The following is a 21487-nucleotide window of genomic DNA, read 5'->3' on the forward strand; positions in this document are numbered from 1 at the left end:
CCCCCCCCCCCCCCCCCCCCATGGGGCCTTGTGCATAATTCTATTACCAACTATAAGCTCCCTGAAACTAGTTTTCAAAAGTAGGCAAGTATGACTTAAGCACAGTGGGTTTAGCAGTTGAGCAGAAAATGCAACAGGAATGACTGTTTCAGTTAATGCATTCAGCAGATAATAAAATACTGCATTATTTTGTAGTTTTGCTTTCTTTTCAGGAAATGTTATCAGTATTATATTTGAGAGAAGATTATAGGCCTGATTCAGTGGTACAAGCAGTTACATCATACCCAGATGCAATTTCATAGGCAGCAGACTTCATCACCGCGCTTAAACAGTAGCAGTAACAAAACACTCTACCGTGTCTGCAATCAGCATTGCATGCACTTATGAATCAGGCATGACGTGGTAGCAGACGAGCAGTGACAGAGCCAGCTTTCAACCGGTGGGGAAACAAAACTGGAAAAACAGGTTTCCCAGGCCCAATAGTTACAAATCCAAATCTAAAATCTATCTACAGTAGATGTAACATCTGCTATAAAAGAAAAAGTGTTTGCAAGCAGCTCTAGGAAGATGATTAGATACCACTTTGGTGCCCTGACCAAACCTATACTTCATTTCTCATTTACTTACTGTTTTTGAGTATATAAACTTCCAAAGCAAGGGCACACATTGCACTTGTATGTCCTCAATTATCACTATTAGTTCACGAATGTCATAGTTAGTAAAATAGGATTGATGCAATGAATTGTAATTAGAACAGATCATTTCTTTAAACATGTTCCCAAAAGTGTTCTAATAAGTGACATGTTCCATGAGTCAGACATTAGCGGGAACAAAGTGTTCTAATTGTATTTATTGAAAGAACTTTTCATGAATTGCCTGATAAGAGATGCTTTAGCATACTGTACATGCACTGAAATCTAGCGCATACCTGGAGCAGGTCTGCTTGAGTGAGATCACAGATTAGGGACACGTATCCCAATTCTTTCCGGTTACTTTCTGAATAACGATTCCTGATTACTACATCAAAATTCAGGACTTTATAATCCGGGACCTTTACAGGAGTTAATACTATTTGCAAATTGTCAATTTCTTAAAAGCCACTGTGGATAATCCTAAATCTGCTTATTGGCTACTCTGCAAGTAGGGCTAATGTGCATTTTAGCTCTGCTGTAAAACAAGACCTTTCCTCTTCATATTCATTTTGATCTTTTATTTATAAAGCCTGGACATATGTAATGATTTACATTGGGGATATGGATTATTCAAAATATGTAATGAGACATGAAATGAAAGTTAAAGATAACCCTAAACCAAAGGAGCTTACATTCTAAGGGGTGGGGTGGGGTGGGGGGCAATTGATACATTCAGTAGTCATGTAGCAGCTGGTGGGGACAGTGCACTGGCTACTGAATGACAAAAACATCATCAGTTCCCATTATTAAAGCAGAATTTTTTTTATTTTTTTTTATTACAAGCATCTTAGTGCCGCCATCAACTGTGTGGTTCAGTTGGAACACGGAGTGTCAGTCAGTGGAAGTGCAGGCATAAAATTTGTCATCATAGAAATGTTAGGTGAGTCAGCTGCTGGCAACTACGCCAGTACCATATAAATACTATTTCTCTCTCTTCCTGTTCCTTGACAAGGGTTTTGCTTTCTAGTTGTATGGGTAATGATATGGCGTTCTGCCTATCTGATTTATTAGTCTACACTGTATATTTGTTTGGCATCACACTTGCCAAGATACACGGAGCCAAGATGCTTGTGGTATCTGATGCTGTCACCAAGGAAGTTGTGGGCATCCCAAAGGAGGAACAGAGATGGCAACTACAGGGCCAGATGTCATGCCAGTATATCCCTGCCCTTAGTGTGATGACACCCCAATTGTACTACTCTGTCATTTCCCACTGCTCTCATAAACCTGTAACCATGGATTATTTGTGAAAAAATTACAATGTAAAGCATTTGTATCTGTGGTCTGCCTTTTTGTTTTGTGTACACCCTCCTGCAACACTGATTAAGGGCATGATTCAGAAATTTACACAAATGCATTCACAGGTGCGAGATCACTCACTGCGCAATTGTAAAATATGCAGAAACATCATAGATCAGATAGCAACTGAGTTAATCCATGCAGTCACACGCAAAGCAACTAGACTCCAGCGGTTATGGGCAAATTGGACACCCAGAAACTGGTCCTGACTCACCTGCGTTACTCCATTCACCCCCTCACCTTTTATCTCCCCCGATGCGCTGACTACCTGTCACTCTTATTAGGAGTAGATGCTCTGTGTGTGAAATCGCAATCCAATCGCTGCACGAGCACATTGTCCACTGCTTACAACATTGCCATTGGGTCCATCCCTAGATCTGGCCCTAATCACATTGTGGCTTCTTTCCCCACTTATTAGCCATACGGCATATTGCTAGTAGCTTGATTTTGTTTTGAAATTGCCCAGGGACTCAACATATAATCATCCTTCCCTGATGTATAGAGCATGAAAATTAAATTAGACCACTAAGCCCGACAATATAAATGATCACTAAAAGGCAAAGAAGAAAGATTGGAACAAAAATCAATGGGAACTCTGAAACAAATAGCATGAAGTTATTAGTCAAAAACATCGTACATTTATAAATGTTTTTTTGTAATTGTCCCTATCCTGTGTATTTTAGTGTTGACCTTTAACCCTGCTGTAGATGCTACTTTCCTGAGACATGTGTAACACAAGTTTACTGGAGCTGACATCATTATGTTTATCTTGTTTAGGTTTCTCATATCTCCTTTTGTATTTGCCAAGTTATGACACCTAGGATAAGATATGGGGCCTTTTGTTTGCCATGCATCAAGGCATTGTTTGATCAGACCAATTTTTAGCCTTTTATCTGGTGTCAAAGTGTACTCTTGCCTTCACAAATAAATCCTCTCTACTCTATGATACCACTGTGATAATGACCAGGGGCCAGGATTGTGGAAACTTGACTGACAAACACTAAACCAGACAGCAGCCTAAGGGGCATGACACTTGGGGGGGGGGGGGGGGGGGGGAGCAAAAAAGGGAGGTAGTGACCAGCTTTAAGGATTGAGGCTACTCAATTGGACTTATACAGGGGCTATTTTCTCTTGTGGGGGCCCACGGTGAGCGCAGTAGCCCGCAAGGAGCTTCTTTGTGCCTCCCCTCACAGTGTACAGGAAGTGAGGCTTCAGATGTTAGTCTAATAACCATCGTAATCCTGGCTGTCGGACCCCCATATCATACCCATTAACAAGATTAACAAGCATTAAAACACAAATTACATGAAAAGTTCACATAGTTGTGATTTAACAGGGTCACTGCACCCGTTAACCCACCAGTTATTGGCTTCAGGGCTAATTGCTTAGCCCCAGAGAAACAATTAGTTTGCTGAAATCTAAAATGGCTAATTGAATTCTACCTTTCATTTTCCTCAAGCTTTGTACACACGATGTGATTTGGCCAGGCAATGTTGTCTAGATAGTCAAAATCGCCTACAAGGTTAGCCAAACATCGTACCGTGTGTACAGTGCAGGAGATAGCGGCCCCACAGTGTCGCTATCACTACGCAATATAGACAGTGCAGGCAAGTCAATTTGGACTAGCCGCACATCTATCAAAATTGCTCAGTGCACTTAGCAGCCTGCCCATGTGTACACCCCTTTAGGCTGACTGAGTGGAGTAAGTAGTTTTGAGACACTGCATGTTAGAAGCAATGACAAAACCCGTACTGCGCATGCGTGGAAAACAGTCCGATAGCATGTATGAAAAACTGTCTGATGGGATGTGCATTTACATACGACATTGCTATTAGTTGTGACTGCTGAGATTCATGGTAGAGACTGGTAGGTTACCTAATAGGTGTCATGAGCGTGTTATGGGAGTCAAAATGTGTCTGCATATGGCTACAATCTGATTCGCAGCACCAGAGCCAAAACAGTCATATCTTACGAAAGTTATAAGGGAGACTCAAGGAGTCCATGTTGTGACCAATGGTTCATGGATGGTGAGGGGTCTAATCCACCAGCATGATCAGACCTCAGGTGGAGAGGTCTGATCCACTTGAGCATTGCTTAGATAAGAAAAGTGGGCTTTGCAGGGTTGGCTTAGTCCATGCACAGATGTACACAAGAAGAATGCTTACACTGGCATTTGCAAATTTAACAATGGGGAATCCTTGAGTAATTGCAGCCGTACATGAACTGCTTGCACCTCTTACACAGGCCCTACATTAGCAGCATAACAAAAATAGTGGCTTTAGAGGATACCTACATCCAATACTAACATTTTATTTTTGAATGAGGTTCCTGTGTATCCTGGGGTTGGGATCATTTGGTCTATTGCATTATGGTCGAAAGTCATTAGGTCGAATCCATTAGGTCGACATGCTAAAAGGTCGACATGACTCTAGGTCGACATGGGAAAAGGTCGACATGATTCTAGGTCGAAAGGTCATTAGTTCGACAGGTCATTAGTTCGACATTGTCTATGTCGACATTCACAAGGTCGACATGGGGTTTTTCACTGTTTTTTTACCTGAATGTCAACACAGTCGACATGGACACAGTTTAAAGTGCACTGCATCCCCTCGCATCGCTCGCTGCACTCGCAATGCGTCGGGCACGGTGCCTCGCTACGCTCGGCACACTATTTTATTCTCCCACCACGCCCTAGTGGATGGTAGGGCATGAAATACCGCCTGTCGGCACATGTTGGCTCAAAAAACAGTGAAAAACTCCATGTCGACCTTGTGAATGTCGACATAGACAATGTCGAACTAATGACCTTGTCGAACTAATGACCTGTCGAACTAATGACCTTTCGAACTAGAATCATGTCGACCTTTTCCCATGTCGACCTAGAGTCATGTCGACCTTTTAGCATGTCGACCTAATGACTGTCGACCATAATGCAGTAGACCAAATGACCGCATCCCGTATCCTGTTAGTTTTCAGGTTAAACCTCCCTCTTCCACAAGCAAACGTATAATAATAAATCTGTAAGAACACATAATTAATACATAGGAGGTTACGCTGGGCGTTCACATGGGCGAATCCCCTGGCCCGCCGTGGCTGCTCGCACACAGTGGCTGCATACGCGCATAAATTACTATGCAAGTCTCAAAAAATTGGTCCCCCGTGCAAATGCGTGGGGGACCAATTATACCTGAATAAGGTCCATAAATCCATTTCTTTAATCCTGATTATTCTGCCCCTGCTCGTAGGCCCCTATAATTGGGGGGCCCATGGGCAGCTGCCCATTAAGCTCATAGGTTAAGATGACCATGCCTGGAAGGGCACCCTGAAGCCAGTAGCACTGTGTAGAGCATCAAGTAAGGAATTTCATTGACCAGCAATGGTTTTGCAGCCATGGTATATGCCCGATGACATATGCTCTAGCATCAAAAGTGGTACCTGGTGTTAAGAAAACATTAGTGGCGCTGGTTCAATGACTGAGGACTGCACAACACTCAGACATCAATGGTTGAACTATCAATGCTTTTCTAGTAAGGCTCTAAAAACATTGCCTATAGGTGGCAGAGCCATCAATGCCATCACTAGTCCAAACAGACATTCTGGGTGCAATTCTTCAGTCATCGACCATCCGCCCCTTGTGTGAGGTCTCAGGTTGGGGGGAGAGACGGTAAAGGGTGTTTGGGAGCACTGCACCCTCAGTGTTTCTAATGGTGTGTACACACGGTAGATATGCCGTGCTATGCGAGTCCCCGTACGATCAGATCGTATGGGGATTAGCATAGCACGGCATGCATGCAGAGGCACAATTTTGACTATATAGTGCAGATCTGCACCATATAGTCTTGGCTGCCCTCTCTTGGCTGCCGATTTTCGCTCACAGGGAGCGCGCATCTTCAGCGCATCGGGCTCACAAGCCCTAAAAAAGCACACAATCAGCATGCGATATGGCTTCGGATGTTCACTATATCAGCAACATCGGAAGCCATATTGCACCGTGTGTACATACTATAACTTCATACCTCCCAACTGTCACGATTACAGCGGGACAGTCCCGATTTTCGGGTCCTGTCCCGCTGTCCCACCCGCGGCAGGCATTGTCCCGCTGTGGGGGGTGGCAGTTGGGAGACCCCCCAATCTAATAGAATAGACGCTGTGCGCATGCGCACAGCATCTATTCTCGTATGAAAATGAGGTCGCGGCTAATTAGCATAAGCCGCGCCCTCATTTGCATACGCGCGAGTGTCCCTATTTCTGAAGCAAAGAAGTTGGGAGGTATGTAACTTGCAACTTGTCAAATCCATTCCCTCCCATTCATGCAAATTAGATATTTATAGGGGATGACCTTAAAAGTCCTAAACACATCCTGCAGGGAGGTCAGTGGTAGTCAAAAGCATAAGGCCTCTTTTCTCCTGAGGAGTCTGCTGATGCACACTCTACATAAGATATACCTCACAACACAGTATCCTCTGCTTTTTATCCAGTAACATGACAGGCTCTCTGACCTTGTTCAACAAGTAAAAAGGCCTGTGAGAAGAGAGGGAGGCAGCCAGCACACAAATTTGCATAAGTATTAATTTAACAACATCACGTCATTAAAATGAAGGAAGGCCAGGCGTGAAATGTAGACTTGCATGGAAAATGAATCCACAGCGTAAAGCAATCTTCTTTGCTAATTACTCCGGGGAAGAGACAATTAGTGCTGCGGAGGGTCAAACCTCTGATGGTAAAAAAAAATTCAAATCAACTTTACGGTCAGTTATCAGTGAGGTCATTAATACTACATCCAAATTTGTAGAAGGAAAAATAAAAGCTCAGCAGAGGTGAGACGATCACAAAAGTTTTTGCACTTATCTACATTGAAATTAAGGGGGTTATTCTGGTTGATGCGCAAGGCTGCAAATACACAGTCTTGCGAGTCCACCAGACCCCGCCCGGCGAATGCCGATACGCTCGCACCACGGGTTCGCCCGCACTGCCTGCGAATGGATGTTTAACATAGACACCCAAACTTGAGTCTCTCTGCACAGGTAACATCTGCCCCATCTGCAGTGATGACTTTGCCCTGTTATGTGCTTTTTGCTTTACTCACAAACATGAATCAATCCATTAATTTGTATTATACCACAGAGTACTCTACCAGTACATGATACCACATTGTAATGTTGCCTGTAAAAATCATGCCATTTCCCCAGTTCATATAATACCACCTTACAGTGCCCTCATTTCATATTATGCCACACTATAGTATCATTAATATAATGCTACATTACAGTACCGCAGTTCAGATTATTCTCTTGATAGCTACAAAAATGAGAGGAGGATGGGAAGGTAAAGCAGGGCTCGGCAAACCCCGGGGGCCAGGTCACCACGGCGACCAGATTTTTTTTTGGGAGGAAACAGAATCTGGTTTTGGCTGAGTAGGCTTGCGGTACCAGCCGGGCAGAGCGGTTGTCAAACCCCCGAATGTGTAAAAGGCAAGACGCGGCTATAACAAAACTCGAGCTGGCATTGCGGAATTGGAGTTTGCGGTTCGTGAGCCAGTTCAGGAGCGGCAGTGGTAGCTCTGAATGGCTCACGATCTAGTGCGAGTTTTGAAATAGCAACGCCACGGTGGACCTGCTCTTATACAGGGGTTAATGAACGATCTGCCTGGCGTGGAGGAGGAGGCTACCAGTTACCCCTTGGCAACAAGCAGGTTAACCTCTGGGAGAGTGGGTTCCCCTGACAGAGCATGTAACCCCTTTGCAATGAGCAGGTTAACATGTGACAGAGCAGGTTAACCCCATGGCAATGAGCATTTACCCCTGGCAAGGAAGGTTAACCCCTTGGCAATGAGCAGGTTGAACAAGCATGTTAACCCCTGGCATTAATCATGAAACCCATAGCAACGAGCATGTAGGTAAGCAGTACTTATTTGGCATTATATGTAATTACGGCATGTGGTAATATATGTAATAGGCATTACAGTGTGCGGTATATGTAACAGCATTATTGCGTATATAAAATATTGAGGCGCGCCTTCTGTGTGCACTGTCCCTATTAGTTTATCTGGCTCCTACATTTTCATCCTGGTTCCTAGATTTTAAAGAAATTTCATGAGTTTGGGTAGGAAGAATATGCTGTATTCTAGGTAGTTTCAGGCTTTTGGAATATATTGCATGATGTATAAGATATCAATCAGGAATTCTGCTTTAGTACTTTCTGCACATTCCACACTGATGGCAGCTCTCTCAAAACTCATGAAGACTTTGGGCATCTTCAGATGACACGTGAAAAACTAGAGAGACTGTGGCATAGCCAGGAGGGATGCAGCGGCAGGAACCACTCCTCTTGCTGAAAAAAAAAGCATAAAACAGGGACAGGCGCTTTTCATCAGGACCTGCCCCATATATGCTCTGGGTATGCATCGGCATAGAGCACAAAAGAGAGGAGGTATTCATCCAGAGGGAGGACTGCTGAACATATAACAAGGGTTCATAGCAGCCACAGCCGATGTGCAGATGTACAGCCAGGCGGGTGAGTGTAAAATGGAGAACAATGTCACTCGAGAGGATCCTCTATGTGTGTGGTTGAAAGACACTTATGTCTTGTCTTTCAGAGAAGACTACATTTGTCCCCAGTGGCGTAAATTAAAAATGGGTGCCCCCATCAGAAAAGTTTGGCACCCCCCAGGAAGGATAAGCCCCAAACCACCACCTCACAACTCCGCTGCCAGGTCTGTAGCGACGATCTGCAGATCTACTTGTCTGCGGTCCTGGCACTCCTCCTGCTGCCAATGAAAAATACCCCTCACAAAATGCCACCCCTTACAGCAGACCACTATTAAGTATGCAAGAAGAGGCCGCCGCCGCCTCCTCTAGCATCCTTAATAAACTGTCTGCTGCAGGCGGGCAGACATTTTGTAAGGGGCATTTGTGAGGGGTATTGATATTTGTATAAGAATAGCATATAAAATAATAGTTTTTTTTATTTTTTCATTGTCAACATGCTTTAGGACAGCCACTAGCACTGGTTTTGCCTATTAATTTGCCCATAAATTATTTGTTCTTGTCTTGGATCACCAACCCGAAGCACCCCTAAAAGAACCTCTTGACACCCCAGGGTGCTTAGGCACACAGTATGGGAACACTGTAGTAATCTTAAGGTGCCCACACACTAGAACGATTTTTGGGCCGATTTCCGATAAATCGGACGATATATCGTCCGATTTTTACCGATAATCGGTCCAAAATCGGCCGATTTTGGTCCAATGCGCGCTCCCGTGGATCTTTAGCTGAATCTTCTGATCTTACGTGCTGCACAAAAGATCAGAAGATTTAACAAAAGATCCTTAAGGCCCCCATACACTGGGTCATCCAAGAGTAGACAGCAGAGAGAAAGTTGGAGATATGACTGAGGATATAGGGAGAGAGATCAGGAAAGGATCGGTAGATTTTAGTATTAACAGCATAGAGGTGATAGTGGAAGTTAAGTGAGCAAATAAGCTCACCCAGAGAGGACGTATAGAGATAGAGAAGAAAAGGGCCAAGAATAAAATGTTGGGGGACACATATTATCAATGGAAGAGCAGGAGAGGTGAAGTCATTAGAGGTACAGTTGTGCATTTTCAAAACAGACAGTGCATATGCAAGCAGAAAGAGTAATATTCAAAGTTTTAGAAGTTAAGAGTTGCACTGAGTGAGTGGATTCCAATTATTGGGAATTGGGAACTCATGCATTGTTAGAGTACTTTAGTAGTCATTGCATACGGCTGTGGCCAGAGTTTATCTGTGGGCCTAGATTGAAGTGGGCCGTTATTAAAGTGGGAAAACTGATTCATAACTACAGCGTTATACCAGCGTTACACCAAAGTGAAACTGAAGGACAAAACAACAACTTTGTGTGCGCTATATAAGAAACTGTTAATAAATAAATAATAAATAAATACACTAGGGCGACTTGTCCTAAGGACAAGTCAGCCCCGATTTCCCCTGAGCTTCCCGGGCAGCTCCCCGGGGGAGCTTGATAAGTTTTGGCACTTGATGTGCCATTTTTTACATGTGATAAATCGGATGCGATTTATCACATGTAAAAATCTGTGTGGGGGGGGGGGGGCATCAGGAGCAGGCTGGCAGTGGGTACCTCTCCGGGGAGCGGCAGGAGCAGGGACTGGTCCGGGGAGCGGCACAAGGTGTAGCGGCAGGCAGCGGATGGTTGTGGGTACCTGTCTCCCAGACTCCTGACTCCCACAGTGGGTACCTGTCCGGGGAGCGGCAGGAGCAGGGACTGGTCTGGGGAGATGCACAAGGTGTAGCGGCAGGCAGGGAGCGGGGACCGCGGCGCAGATGCTGAGCAGAGACCAGGGGCGCGGCGGGAGAATAGAAGGAAATCCTATTCAAAAGACTGAGCGGCCGCTGATTGGTTGGGAACTCAGCCAATCAGCGGCCGCCCAGTCTTTTGAATAGGATGGTTTCTATTATCCCGCCGCTCTGCGGTCCCCACAGCGATCGGGAGAATAGAAACCATCCTATTCAAAAGACTGGGCGGCCGCTGATTGGCTGAGTTCCCAGCCAATCAGCGGCCGCTCAGTCTTTTGAAATTTGGATTTCCTTCTATTCTCCCGCCACGCCACCGGTCTCTGCTCAGCATCTGCGCCGTTGTCCCCGCTCCCTGCCTGCCGCTACACCTTGTGCCTCTCCCCGGACCAGTCCCTGCTCCTGCCGCTCCCCGGACAGGTACCCACTGCCAGCCTGCTCCTGATGCTCCAACAGACGGCTGCACATGATTAATCTTATGTGCAGACCGTCTGACATCTGGATCTGATCCGATGCGCACGGGACCGCGTATCGGATCAGATCAGATGTCATACCCTACGCAATTTGGCCAATTTCACCCGATTTCTCGGCCCAATCCTCCAGAAACGGGTGATATCGAGGCAAAATCGCGTAGTGTATGTGGGCCTTTAGGAATGCACACGGGATCATAAGAAAAGTCGGTACTTGTGAGTTATCCGGGCTGCCGATTTCTAAATCGGGTCGGATCGGGTACATCGCATCGCATCGCATGCGACCATCGGATGCGATGCGATGCGATGCGATGACCCGATTTTTCCATAGGAATCAATGTTAAAATGGACTGAGTCCATTTTAACATGGAATTCAATGGGAAAAAGGGGTCCTTTTCATACCCCTACTATCCAAGTGGGCATGGAGTTGGATATAAACCTGTGGCGAGCGTAGCGAGCCACCGAGCCCGAAGCGTGGCGAGCGTAGCGAGCCCCGCGAGGGGACACAGAATACCGTCCCCTCGCGGGGCTCGCTTCGCTCGCCACGCTTCGGGCTCGGTGGCTCGCTACGCTCGCCACAGGTTTATATCCAACTCCATGCCCACTTGGATAGTAGGGATATGAAAAGGACCCCTTTTTCCCATTGAATTCCATGTTAAAATGGACTCAGTCCATTTTAACATTGATTCCTATGGAAAAATCGGGTCATCGCATCCGATGATCGCATGCGATGCGATGCGATGCGATATCGCATCGCATCTGATTGTATGCCTTAACTTAAGGCATACAATCAAAAAATCGGCAGCCCAGATAACTCACAAGTACCGAAAAGTCTTTGGTAAAGATGTGCGCTTGCCTGAAATCTTTTGTCCAGGACGGAAATAAGATTTCAAGGCTAATTTATGCGCACATCTTATGATCGCAGATCTCTCTAGTGTGTGGGCACCTTTACTGTTAAGGGGCAGGTGTTACTGGACTTCTCCTCTACCAACATTTGTAAATAAATCCTAAACATTTCATTACACAGCAGTAGGAATCATGAATTGAAGGTTATTAGATAAGCAAAGGGCAACATTGGACTAGTGTTCGCATCTATATTGTTGGAAAGAAAAAAAACAAAACAAAAGGTAACAGAATGATCAACAGGTGGGAAGCAGAAACTGGGGTCTGGTTACAGTCCACGTCCACAGACCGTGACCGGACTGCCCTGCATACTGTGCTATTTCTAAATGACTTTGTTAGGGGGATTTATTGAGCCACAAAAGGTGACATTCGCAGAGCAATGAAATGAGACACACAACAGAGACATCACTCTACTGGGAATCAGACCCATAACATAAATAGTCTGGCTCTCTTAGCTGCTAGCACACACCTTTTTTGCCTTGATCAGTCTTTGAGCACAATAAATCAGCATGAACAGTCATCACTACAAACCAGTCACCTGGTTCTTCAGATTATTTTATTTGCCATTTGTTAAGTTTCTGTCTTTGAGCAGACGGAAGACAGAATATTCAGGATGCAACACTTGGCCTTTAATAGGGATTTCACAATCCAAGAAACAAAAGGCATTACATTTCCCCCCAAGTCTGACAAAAGGCCCATTTTCCTCCCTGAAATGTTGGCAATTGTTGCTGCTTTGGTTTCAGATGGCAACAGAAACAAAGATTTGTGCCCGGTAACACTTGCGCCCTTGTTGTACAAGACTGATGCTTGGACCTATCCAGAAAGGAGGATTAAACACATGGACTGTTGTTCTGCTGTCAGCATAATATGGCATGCACATGCAGAGAGGGCATTTGTTTTATGGCTCAATGTTAAAAGGGCACTGATGCTAGCTGAAGTTGTTTAAATTGACAAAAGTCGTAGATCATTGGTAAGAGATATGCTAAGCTGAGACACTACTGTACTCTCTAGGGATCCCTAACTCATCACACAAAATGTGGCATACACTGTAGGTTCAGTGACTTGGTGCATGTTTAGACAACACACTGCTTGCTCTAGGCCGATGTGGGTGGGCTGCTTGTATTAAGGGCCACTGAATGCGCGGAGAGTGATATTTCTAAAGCTACATATGTTATAGCACTGCTGTCCCAGGATTCCAAGAATCATTTGTTTAAAAGATGGTTTGGGTCCATATCTGGGGTAAATAAACTAAAGCTTCTAAAAATAAAAAAAAGAGGTGATGTTGCCCATAGCAACGTCACCTCTGTTCAACATAGCAATGCATCAATGATTTCCATCAGCGTAGCCAATTCATAACCCACATGTGGACTGTATGTAATTTTCTAACACTCCAGTCAAACAGAGGCATACCGCTTTGATTGACTAGTCACATACAGGCCCATTCCCTCTTGCTGCTCTATAAATTCCAGCATACCCAAACAGTTAACACCTACTAGGGCTTGCTTGTTCTTGTAGTTCCACACGACTATTGTTTTTCTTTCATTGTTTAACAGTTACTCTGAATAAAATGCTTTATTTAAGGTTTGCCATAAATAAAATAAAACCAAATCTTAAATAGTGTTTATAGTTCAGTTCTGCTCCACTGGGGTGATACTACACCCATGCGACCCTTTCCTACAATGCATTAACAATTGGCAGAAGGTGCAGGGTATTATTATCATTATCAATATTTATATGGCGCCACAGGGGTTCCGCAGCGCCTGACAATACATAATTTACCACTGTAGGGAAGGGAAGTAGGGTAGTTTTTTTTCTTTTTAAATGAAATCGTTTAGCTCTGCCCACACAGAAAAATGCTTCAAAACAATTCCTCCTAATGAAAAGTATCCTCATAATAAATGCTCAATGTGTTTAGAATAGATAATGTGAAATGGCAGGATGCTGCCTCCTGCTGGAAACTAAAGGAATGGAACAAATATATATTGCTACTGCAAGTAAATAAACGTAAATGGATATTTAATCAATAATTCATTTTAGAGTCCTACATGTTTCAAAGTATTATACTATAACAATAATACAAGACTGTAACTAAAAGAGTAATGAATGAACCAGCAAACAAACAGTAATCTGGTCAGAGTTTATGATCTAGATTAGGTTATTCAACTAAAGGATATTGGACCTCATGGATTCCAATCAGACATGGTCTGTGGCTCACAAACATTTGCAGTAGTGTCAGAGAATATGTGCTTCTAACCACACACACACAAAAAAAAACGAGAGGAAAAAAAGGGAAATAATGGAAAGTAAACAACCCCACCTCTTAAATGAACAGATTACAGGGTATAGTGTCTGGGACACATGCCATTTGTAGTATTGTCACCCTTGGGTGCATTGGTAATGGATAATTATATGCCCAGAAGATCAATTAATAGAATAAAATGTATGTTTCTATTCTACTGAGACATTTAATTTGACATCTGTTTTCCCAATCACAAGCCATTATGTAGTAAAGAAAAAAAAAAGTGTTGTACGACCACGTGACAGCAGCCTATAGACTTCACAATACTCCCAATGCCATCCAGGCACCTCTGCTTCCACAAAGGATATGCAGTGGGGGGGGGGGGGGGGGGGGGGGGTTTACGCTGATAGCGAATATATTTCTAGAGTTTGCGATCTGTACCGTATACAAAACAGCAGAATAAGGTGGAGCACAATATTCCCTATAGAAAGTACTGTATGCACTGAATAGGGTCAACCATTCTATAGGCATGATTAAGAGTGAGTTTTATTTTAGTGGGTATTTGCTTAAATACAACTCCTGGTGCTAGGATGCACTGGGAGCGGGCAAACAGCACAGGGCAAAACCGCCCACACACCGGGTCCCATCCCACGATGTGTCACATCAAATGCTCACACATCACTGGATGTCCCCTGGCTGTGTGCAGCCTAGTCCAAGTGGTCCGGACTGCTCCCACAAGTGGCTGGTCAACACCCCCCAGCCAGCACTAAAACTGCGATCTGCTGTGATCGCAGTTTCAGAACTTGCGCATGCACAATTTGGAGCACATGCAAGTGCAAAAGTGCAGAAAAGATGATAACGTATTGCCAAGTTCTCTATTAAGAAGCTGTACCTTGGCAGAGCTTACCAACATCTTTAATAAATTCTCCAGGGTCTGCATTTAGCCACAAATATTTCTGCAGATTCACTTTGGTAGCTGCACCCATATTACTTTAAACACCAATGTTACACTTATAGGAATTCACAATCAAATGTTATGCCTTCTGGACCAAAAGTGACAGTTGTATTATTTCCTTACCACTAGACCGGTTTTTCCTGTTTGACTTTCCACCACTTAGAAGCATCTTCAGACTGTTTCGGAACATGTCTGCGTTACTAATCTCACGTCAGACAGGAATCTGAAATAGAAAATAAACATCTGTACTTAAAAATATCAATTGTGTGAAATGGTATCTTTACGTACCCTATTAAAGTAATTCTGAAAATGAAAAACATGAATGCTAGAAGACTATATTTGTCAATTCTCAAATCACATAGGAAAATATCAACTTTAGGAGGCTGGTTCATCTGGTTTTGTAATCCATATTCATTAAACATAAATAAGAACCTAATTTCCCTCCTGTTTGCATATGTTATTCATACTCCGATTGGGAACGGTAAAGTGTGCCAAGTGCAGCAAGCCACCTGGCATGTGGAAGGGAGAACCATGTTAGGGGACACTAATCTGGGTTCATCTGTTGGTGTAGACATTGATATAAAAAGTGAAAATCTCATGTCAACCTTTTCAATTGTCGACCTTTCGCCAGTGTCAACCTTAAACATGTCCATCTCTTAAGGTAAACCTAAACATTGTCAAACTAACATACCCCACCATACTGAAATCCCTCTCCACAGGCCGGACGTTATGAGCTGTGAGTCCAGCGGCCGTACGGGACCCCGCCCGAACTCAGAGGTTTTTTAAAGGGGTGAGAGGAATGGTCGGTGGTGAGCTACATAAACTGTAATTTAGGTTAAGATTCTTATTGATAATAAATTGACCAATCGGGTATCACATAAAAAAATCAATTTATTATTAATAAGAATCTAAACCTAAATTACAGTTTATTTAGCGCTCCAATAACCACACTTTTCTCTGTTTTCTATTCTGGGATTTGACCTTCCCAGTGTGTGAGCAGCTAGCTCAACAACCCATCTCATAAGCGCCTGTAATATTAACCGTCGGGTAATATTTCTTCTTTTTTTTTTTTTTTTAAGGGGTAGTCATATACTAGGCATAAATTTGCCTTGTAAATTATTGCCCCTTTAAAAAAACTTCAGAGTGCGTCCGGTATCTGGCACGGCCGCCAGACTCCTAGCTCAATACATCCGGCCCCATGTATTTATACAATATGTAAAAAGACATTGCTTATACAGTAAGACGACAGCCATAATTAAGGTCCCAGTGGTGTTTAACTTTTCCTTCCTGATAAGTTTTAGTCACTCAAACCATAAAAGTTCTAAATACCATAAAATGAATTTGGTTACAGATGGAATTTACATTTAAACAGTTTACACTGTAGAGATATAACGGAAATACCAGCTAGATGCTCAGAAGGAGGTAAATTCATGAAACAGGTTTATCAGTGCAAGTGGCAGACAGACACGCTAACACTCAATCTAACAGCAACCGGCTGCCAATATTATAATAAAAACACAGAAAATCACCACTTAGGAAAACAGTCACTTCGTTTGAGGATCCAAATCATTTTTCTACACGCAGGTAAAGCCCAGCAGTTACTCATCCTGCACTGTGTAACCTGTAGGGCAACTTCAGAGAACATACAATGGAAAAATAATGGTCACTAAAATTGATAGCACATCACTGTGGAAGGGGGCCATACATATGGAGGGAACCGTGCTTCCTTTCTAAGCGATTTAGTCAGATCGCTTAGAAATGGGGCTATAATCGCCCCATAACTTTTCCTCTCCCTGTGAATAACTGCCATACAGGCCTCCTTTTACTAGAACAGTGGTGTCAAACTCATGGCACTCCAGCTGTTGCGGAACTACACATCCCAGCATGCCCTGCCACAGTTTTAGCAATCCATGATATAAAATCTGAGCCAGGGCATGCAGGGATGTGTAGTTTCACAACAACTGGAGGGCCATGAGTTTGAAATCACTGTACTAGAACATAACACTTGATACTCAGTTGTTCGCTGCCACAACAATAATCTTCTATGATATGAACAATCACATTCATGGTCTGGACTTATTACATGCATAACTTTAATAAACATACACACAGATGTGTGATGTCCTCATATATGTAGCCCCAAATACATCATGAGTTCGTGTGCAACTCTGCTAGTTTTTTTGTGTGGCTTTTTGCAAATAAAAAAGTCTAAGGAGTCTATTTACTAAACTTTGGATGGAGATAAAGTTCTGGTCATTTTTTAAAACACTGCCTTTAACCAGGGTTGCCTACCGTCCCGGAATGGCCGGGAGGATCCAGAAAATCGAGTCCTCCTCCCGGCCCCCCCGGAAAGGTAGGCGATCCTCCCGTATTCTGTGGGACCCCCATGCCACCCCCGATTGTGGCGTCTTCCCCCTGAACCCTGCATTTAAATGCAGTAATCCGCAGGTCTCAGAAGAGGGGGTGTAGCTAAAATGACCACAATCGTGTCATTGTAGCCCTGCCCCCTCCATGGAGATCCGTGAATTGGGGTATTTTACATCCTGGGGGCGGAGCTTAATGACATCACGCTCAAGCCCCACCCCCGAACTGCAGCTGGAAGTCTCCTCTCCGGCTTCTCCCGGAGAGGAGACTGATAAAGTCGGCAACTGCCTTTAACATAGCAGTTAGGAGCCGATTGGCTTGTACTTTACCTCAATCCAAGGCTTAGTAAATAGGCTGCTTAATGACCATGTAATTTAACTAGGACGCACCCAGAGTCTGTGCTGATTATTTTTATATGCAACACTTGAATATCTGTGTACTACTGAGCCTGTATACAGTGCACAAAATAATTTTCCATGGAAAAAAAAAACAAAAGCACATTCCCTGTAGTGTACTCCTATGTATACAACATTCAGAGAATCAGTCTCACACAGATATACAAGTGTCACATATAAAAATTAATCAGGCATCCTTGTCATACTGAGTTGCAATTAAGCGGTGTCCACATTAGACAACGGTTTTGTCAATGTTTTCCTTTGAGCTGTCTAGAACTCCCTGACAAACAAATAGTGCATACACAATAAACGATTTTACAAACAATATCATTTATGATCACATTCCGGTAGTATACATTTTTTGGCGATAACCTTAGCTTGAGCTGCATATACTCACAGAAGCATGCATTGTTAACATTATAGTGCGTACACACACACAATGATATGCACGAAAATGTAATGACTGGTCGTTATCCTGCATATCCTTTAAAATTTAGTCTAATGTGTATGCAGCTTTAAACACATTTTTGGCAAACAATACTTCCTCATCTTTGTAGCCACCGCTAGGCCAGTTACGATAGCCACTACTTAACCGCTACATAAGGATGATTCACGCCACCATCTATTACCCCTAGTAAAATTGTGGCGAGCGAAGCAAGCCACTGAGACCGAAGCGTGGCGAGTTAAGCAAGCCCGCGAGGGGATGATAATGCTTATCAGCACCATTAAGTAAGTTCCATAGCGTAAGCTGTGGCCCCAAAGATGAAGAAGTAACAAAAACCCCTCTCTGCACTAGTAGAATCTCAAAGGACCTGGTGCGCTGAGAGAGTAAATTTGGCGCTACTGCAGCAGTAATGCATGAAAACACATCTGTCTAGAGCAGCAATAAGCAACAGTCTTACAAGCAATGACAGGCGAACCCCTTCATTATCATCCTCACCCTTTCCTCATACCCCTTTCACACCACACAAATAACCCAAATCCAACCAGGGTCACTGTGCAGTGTCAAAACACCAACAGGAAAAACCCGCGTCCAGCAACCTGGCATTCTGACCCATAAATGTGTCGAGCTACCCGAGTCCTGTTTACACTATAGGGAGGAGGCAACATCAGCTCCAAGCGCTGCCTGCACCCTCTGATGATGCGCCGCAACTCTGCCTTACCCCGGTGTGATGTCAGAGACGGGACTTATTGCCCTGTCGTTGAGGGGACCTTCACCTCGAACATACCAGGTCGCACCTGGGACGGACCAGTGTCCAAATCCTGGGTACGACCCAGCATTTGCGATGAAAGAGGTATCAGTCAGATGCAACTCTTAATATTTGCTTTATATGACGCCAAGCTTCATTTATTGTATATCAGATTGAGATATAGGTAGGTCTATACAGGTCGACAATAAATAGACAGTCAATAGGTCAACCACTATTGGTTGACAGGCCATAGGTCGACACATGAAAAAGGTCAATACACCATAGGTCGACTATCCAAGCGAACATAGAGGGAGAATATATTAGTGTGCCGAGCGTAGCGATGCACCATGCCCAAAGCACCTTTTCCATGCTGACCTATTGTTTGTGCCAACCTTTTTTGACCCTGTTGACCTTAGCCACGTCAACCTTTTTCATGTGTCTACTTATGGCCTGCAGACCAATAGTAGTCGACCTATTGACTGTTGACCTTAATTTAAATCGACCCTATGACCCATACCCGAATATAAATCGAATAGCTAATGTCCACACTACATGAGCTTCAATATGTTAAATGATACAGCGGCAGATGTACTAAACTTTGGAGAGTGATAAAGTAGAGAGAAAAAGTACCTGCCACTCCACTGCCATATTTTAAATATGACTGCAGCCAATTGTCTGGTACTTTATTTCGCTCCACTATATATCTCGCCAATGCTTAGTTCAACTTCACCACAAGTTAATTTATATTATATGGATTAACCAAAATATTTTTTGAACTAAAATGTTCTACACAAGGAACATAAACACTTTCATCACGATCAAACCAAAAACAATGACCAGCGACCACCACAAACCGGGACTAGTGGTTGTTTACATTCAACTGGAAGGAACTGTCTGCTCAGTGACAAAAGGGGTCTGAGAAAACCCGATAATCACTAGGTGATTAAAATACTTGGCATACTAAAATGGAGTGCAATGTTATCTGGAGACCACCAGTGGGTGTCAAGAGGCTACAGGAGCTGTCGTATATCTCTTGTTGCTAATTTGCTACACCACCATTTATCCTTTTAGAACCTTTAGTAAAGGTCCATACACACTAAGCGCCTATGTACAGCGTGTATGGTCAGAGATGATCGCGATCATCACTGGCAAGAAAGTCGCTCAGTGGCTTTCCCCTGCCCGGCGCCATCAGCAGGGGGAAGGATGGCTTTGCATAGCGCAGCACTATGCAAAGCCGTCCTCAAAGCCAATCATCTGCTGGTAATACCAGCAGATGAACGGCTTTCCCGGCGATGTTGCGGGAGCGTGCAGCAGTGCTCACCGCTCATCGCTGGGGCATACACACTGGACGGCTTTGAGCTGAAAGCCGCTCAAACATGCTGTTCTGAGCAACTTTCAGCTCAAAAGTCGCCCAGTGTGTAATGGCCTTAAATCTATAGGGTTAAATTCTATTCAAGTCGATTCTATTACATTAGGTTAATCATAACTAACCTGCCTAGTATGCGGAAATGGCTCACTAACTTTGCCTCTCTATTAATTCTACAAAATTTAATTAATGCAATACAAATGATCACACCATCAGGTAACAGAACAGTTTGTTTTAGGACACTGATGTTATTTGACAGACTACAAGGAAAGGACGAATAACCTGTTAAAAACATTGTCTTTTAAATAAAAAATATAGCAGACCTCTCCGATATAACTATAAGTGTAATAAGGTTCCAGGAATTGCCACCACTGGAAATAGGCCCTGACATATTTTTATCAAGAGATGGACTGTAAACAGAGAGAAGAGGTCAGAAATATCACATTTCCCTATCAGACAGGATTCGTCACTGAGAAATCAATAGAAATGGAAAAATCAGAAAAAAGTATTGCTGGTAATATAATTACTCAATAAGTAGAAACACAGAAGGAGCTTTTATAGAAAGGATAAAGGCCATTAAAGGGGATGTTTTGGATTAAAAAATAATCACACACACACACAAAAAAAAGGTCTAATATGTAAAGGCCGTTTCCACTGGACTATATGTCTGGATATGCATGGCTTATTTTCATATCATGACTACTCACTATTCAGTAGATCAGCGGTTCTCAAACTGTGGGTCCTGACCCAAAAGTGGGTCCCGACCACCTCAACTTGGGGTCACGACGCCATGTTGCTGATCATCAGATTAATGTGGGCAGTACGGACGGTGTAATGGTTAGCATTACTGCCTCACAGCACTGAGGTCATGGGTTCAATTCCCACCACGGCCCTAACTGTGCGGAGTTTGTATATTCTCCCCGTACTTGCGTGGGTTTCCTCCGGGTACTCCGGTTTCCTCCCACAATCCAAAAATATACTGGTAGGTTAATTGGCTCCCAACAAATTAACCCTAGAATGTCTGCGTATACATGTGGTAGGGAATATAGATTGTAAGCTCCACTGGGGCAGGGACTGATGTGAATATTGAAATATTCTCTGTAAAGCGCTGCGGAATATGTGTGCGCTATATAAGAAACGGTTAATAAATAAATAAATAAATAAATGTGTCTGTGGAGGGGGGATAGGGAAGAACTCATTACGTAAACACCCTCTGCTTCCCTCTTTCATCCCCCTTTTCCATCCCCTTATTACCCACTGCCTCCATGTCACAATAGCGGTCACTTCACTAACCACACTTCTGGTGGCCATTCTGTCATAACT

General features: G+C 43.7%; 1 protein-coding gene across 8 annotated transcripts in view; it reads right to left on the minus strand.

Annotated features, from left to right (window-relative positions):
* The window catches only part of TANC2 (tetratricopeptide repeat, ankyrin repeat and coiled-coil containing 2), a 454397-nt gene that overhangs the window by 239867 nt on the left and 193043 nt on the right, over nucleotides 1-21487 (minus strand). For all 8 annotated transcript variants that reach the window (XM_083147487.1, XM_083147485.1, XM_083147486.1 and 5 more), the window contains one exon: nucleotides 14973-15072. In XM_083147487.1, the coding sequence (XP_083003613.1) occupies nucleotides 14973-15039 (67 nt within the window). In that variant the 5' untranslated portion in view covers nucleotides 15040-15072. The remainder of the gene's footprint in view (nucleotides 1-14972; nucleotides 15073-21487) is intronic.

The sequence above is a fragment of the Crinia signifera genome, chromosome 6, assembly GCF_055691185.1.
Source record: "Crinia signifera chromosome 6, ASM5569118v1, whole genome shotgun sequence".
In the NCBI taxonomy this organism is placed as follows: Eukaryota; Metazoa; Chordata; class Amphibia; order Anura; family Myobatrachidae; genus Crinia; species Crinia signifera.